The sequence below is a fragment of the Pollachius pollachius genome (genome assembly GCF_949987615.1).
Source record: "Pollachius pollachius genome assembly, chromosome: 18".
NCBI classification, from domain to species: domain Eukaryota; kingdom Metazoa; phylum Chordata; class Actinopteri; order Gadiformes; family Gadidae; genus Pollachius; species Pollachius pollachius.
Genome location: NC_136951.1, coordinates 8,281,764 through 8,285,739, shown reverse-complemented (window position 1 = coordinate 8,285,739; position 3,976 = coordinate 8,281,764). Strand labels below are relative to the sequence as shown.

At 46.9% G+C, this 3,976-nt stretch overlaps 1 protein-coding gene across 1 annotated transcript in view; it reads right to left on the bottom strand.

The window, feature by feature from the left end:
• Positions 1-3,670, bottom strand: part of smad7 (SMAD family member 7) — a 12,943-nt gene extending 9,273 nt beyond the window's left edge. Inside the window, 2 exon segments of the mRNA XM_079755582.1 lie at positions 1,090-1,152; positions 2,098-3,670. Of these exon segments, the coding sequence (XP_079611708.1) occupies positions 1,090-1,152; positions 2,098-2,563 (529 nt within the window). The 5' untranslated portion in view covers positions 2,564-3,670.
• Between the last annotated feature and the right edge of the window lie 306 nt (positions 3,671-3,976).

Genomic DNA, 3,976 nt, shown 5'->3' with positions numbered 1-3,976 from the left:
CCGGCTGGCCGTGTGAATGGAGTTTTCCTGTAGTATATATTGTCCCGTGTGTAAACAAGACAAAGAAACAAAGGAAGGGAGTATATCAAGAGATGAATATAGTCCCAGTACTTTGTCTTTCCTCTGGGTTTGTGCCTGCTCGCTAAGTGGCTTGTCTATCTGGCAGACGATCATGGAAGACCCGGACGCACCGAGTCTGACAGGAAGCGGCCTCCTCCTCCATACTCTTCGTCCTTCCTTCCTCTTCCTCGACTACACAACGACCCCATCCATCGCTGCTTTACACAGCCGACTGAAAACCCAATTTCAAATTCCGGGATTTCTATTGCTTTTCTCTGGCGTAGGTTTAGATTGATGGATAATAAAATATAATTGAATGCAGGTAACATTAGCATTCCTGGTGTAATGTTCTGCTTCGACACAACACACAACCACACAAACTCGAACAAACATCCAAACGACAAACACGCAAACGCAAATACACACTGGCAAACATGTTGCTCTGGGTATTGAATCTGCACTTGAATGGCTGTCTCGATAATATCTAGCTCACTCAAGAGACCCCACTACTATGTGTGTGTGTGTGTTGGCGCGTGTGTGTGGGTTGGTGTGCTTATACGGCGTTTGTGTGTGAACGGCAGTAAACGGACAGTCACACAGACGAACAAAAACAACACAAAGTATAAGTACATCCACACTCGGTGCCTGCCACTCAGTCTCTCGGCCATCTGATATCTCAACTGGGTGCCCCCCCCCCCCCCACACACACACTGGCTGCCAGCAATGCTCTAACTGCCCAGCCAGCCAGGCGTGCCACTCGACTGCTATCATAAATCACAACATAACATGAAGCCGTTTTCACCACGCACACACACACACACACACACACACACACACCCTCGCAACAGGCAAGGCATGCTGCAAAATAAAATAAATAAATAGATAAAAACAAGTGTGACCCCGAGGTGTATCCTATTTATGCTGTTGGTAATGTGACGAGTTGTTGTTGTTGATATAGTTGATGTTTTGTATCACAATTTGAGAGCGAAAGACGTTGTAAATAACGGGTTGTTGTTTTTTTACACACACTAAACTTACCAGGTGGTTTAAGAAAGTCCATGGGATATCGGGAATATGGAGGAGGCGGAGACTCTGCGTGGACACATTTGGGGAAGACACAGAAAAAAGAGATTAAGATTAAAAAACGTGAGAAACAGAGAAAAGTATAACATACGTTGGTATTCTTTGGAAGTGCGTTTCTGTTTCCTCCGGTTAAATAGAGGGAGAGAGGGAGAGGGAGAGAGAGAGAGGCAGTTCGGCTGGGCGGCTATTGCCTTTCATTTGGCAGTCAGATAAACACGGGGGGGGGGGAGCGGCTGGCGCCAGGCGAGCCGCTATCAGCGTCTAGGGCTGACTGAGATACGGGCCTCTTTTGGCTCGGGATACCAATGTGCACAACTTGGAAAGTTATCCGTGGAAAGAGTACATATCTATTTGAGTTATTGAACTTTGGTAACGACTGTCAAAGAAAAGAAGAAAAAACAAACAATGGAGAATAAACTCTGGTTATTATGGTGTGCCTAGAATAGACTCCAGAATATATATTCGTGTAAACTGCCCTCATAAATGTTATGCTGTGTCTAATGCACGGTAATAAATGGTGACAGATTAGGTTTACACGCTATTAATGATAATAAAAGAAAATCGAAATGTATCTAAAATGGATTAGATCACCCTCCAACAAGTACACGAACACATAAGCGCATAGAGTAATTCACAATGAGAAAAATAGTATCACTCTCAAATATGCTATGGTTAGTTTGACAACATGTCCACATTGCCGATTTCTGACAGCCGTCCAATCGACCAAGTTTGACCTGGCGGAAACTCAAGACAAGTCTGCCAAGAGATATGATGTCATGTCAATTAGGCAAATAATACAGTTGTTAGTATAAATTTAGTGTAACGGTTTGCAATACAACCTATAATATAAAATATACTAAAATAGTGTGGAAGAAAAATGTTCTCCTCCAATCTCTCTTGTGCATGTTTTTTCAAATGTCAATTTTGGATATCAGGTTAAATTGGCATGCTCACCGAGTTCACACAGTCTGCTCATGTGGTGCGGGTTGCAGCAAACGAGTTCTGGGTTGGTTTTCCCGTAGGATTCACAGCACGGTAGCCTCTTCAGCTCAGAGGAATGCCTGAGGTCCGGCCACCTGAACACTTTGTAGAGCAGCAAGGGCAAGGAGTAACACTGTTGACCCACTTTGGCGTCCATTTTGCTGGGTAAGAGCAGACAGGGGCTCCGGGCGCCCCCCTTCGACTCCACCGCCTGCAAAAGCACCTCCAATTGTTTTTCTTTGATCTTTTTGAGTATCGAGTGGGTCAACGCTTTTAGTTCGGCGTCCGACCCGCAGGTGGACTTGACGACCTTTGTCGTTTTGCCCATGCAACAGCCCCCGGAGCCATGGGTACCCCTGTCCGCCTCACCGTCGCCCTCGGCGGGCGCACGGCTCCTCCAGAGTCGCCGGACGAGCCCCGAACGTTTGGTCCTAAACATGCGGGACGAAAAGAGGGTTTCCCGGCTAAAAAACGAGCATGGTGTCCGCAAATCATGAAGATTCCGGGATCCAATTCCAGGCAAAGACAAGGAGCCTGAGATGATAAGATGGAAAAACTGGAAGCCGGGTGAAAAGAGGCAGTCTTCGGCAGCATACGCCAGTCTATGTCTGGTTATCTGGGTTCTTAATACAAACACTATCTTTAAAACACAGTCAATGTTTCCACGGCAGACTGGTCCTGCGTTAGAGGAGGGCACTTAACCGCCACGACCACCACCATCGGCTTTTTCAATTCTCCACCCGCATACAGCAGCTTATAAAGCGGTATAACGCTGGGACTTGAAACGCGGTGCACGTAGAAATGCTATGCTACAGCATAGCAGCATGTCGGTGTGCTGGGCTCTACGGCTGGACTCCATTCACTCGGACCGGGCGCTAGTGCCTATGCTGAGCGTGCTTCAAACTAAGCCCTTTAACCATAGTTGCTGCTCCTCTTCCGAACATGGTTCTTTTCCACATTGGTTTAAAAATACGAATGCATACGTGCTTTTTCAATGTCGTGGTGGGTGGGAATTATTCGCGCACCCAACAAGTTAACCGTAGAGTTGTTTTACCATTAAACTGAAACTCGTCCCTGTGTGTTCCGGAACATAATCCACAAAATCCTTGATCCGACTGCACCGAATTCGTTGTGCCGATTCCTTCACTTACAGGCTATGTGCCTCTTCTCAATGGGACGTGCAACCGCAGAGGACGTGTGAGAAAAAAAGCAGGAATGAGAACAAATCCGAGAAGGCAGCGAGCAAATCCAGAACTGATCCAGACTAGGATACCTAGCCCAAGTTTAGTCGCTTTGTGACTGAAGCAGGACAGCCACGGAGCCCTTGCGGTTATGTCCCTGTTGGTTGGTCGAGCCTTGAAATCTTTTTCAGACTCAATCCATTGATAAAATAATCCGACGTCGCAGCTCACTCGAAGTTTCCTTGTGGGAAAGAGGGAGGAAATTCGCTTGGTTATCGACAAAGAAGTGATGTGATCCTGGGAGAAAGCTCGGCGAGTGATTTGAGTGCCCTTGCTGCTGTCGGTTGCTCTCCCTCGCTCTCTCTCTCTCGCTCTCTCTCTCTCTCTCCCTCGACTCCCTCAGCACCAGCTCTGTCTCCAGTGCGCATTGGCGCGCCTGGTCACGTGGGTGTCTAGACACCCTGTCGCTTAAAAAATGTGATTGTGTTGCGCAAACAAGAGATCAAGTAGCCCACAGCAGATATGCAAAACGTTAGCGTGTTTGTTTGTGTATGTGTGTGTGTGTGTGTGTGTGTGTGTGTGTGTGTGTGTGTGTGTGTGTGTGTGTGTGTATTTTACCAACAGAAAACTTTGTTTTACTGAGTAATGTTGTAGACAGAGCAGTTGGCTCT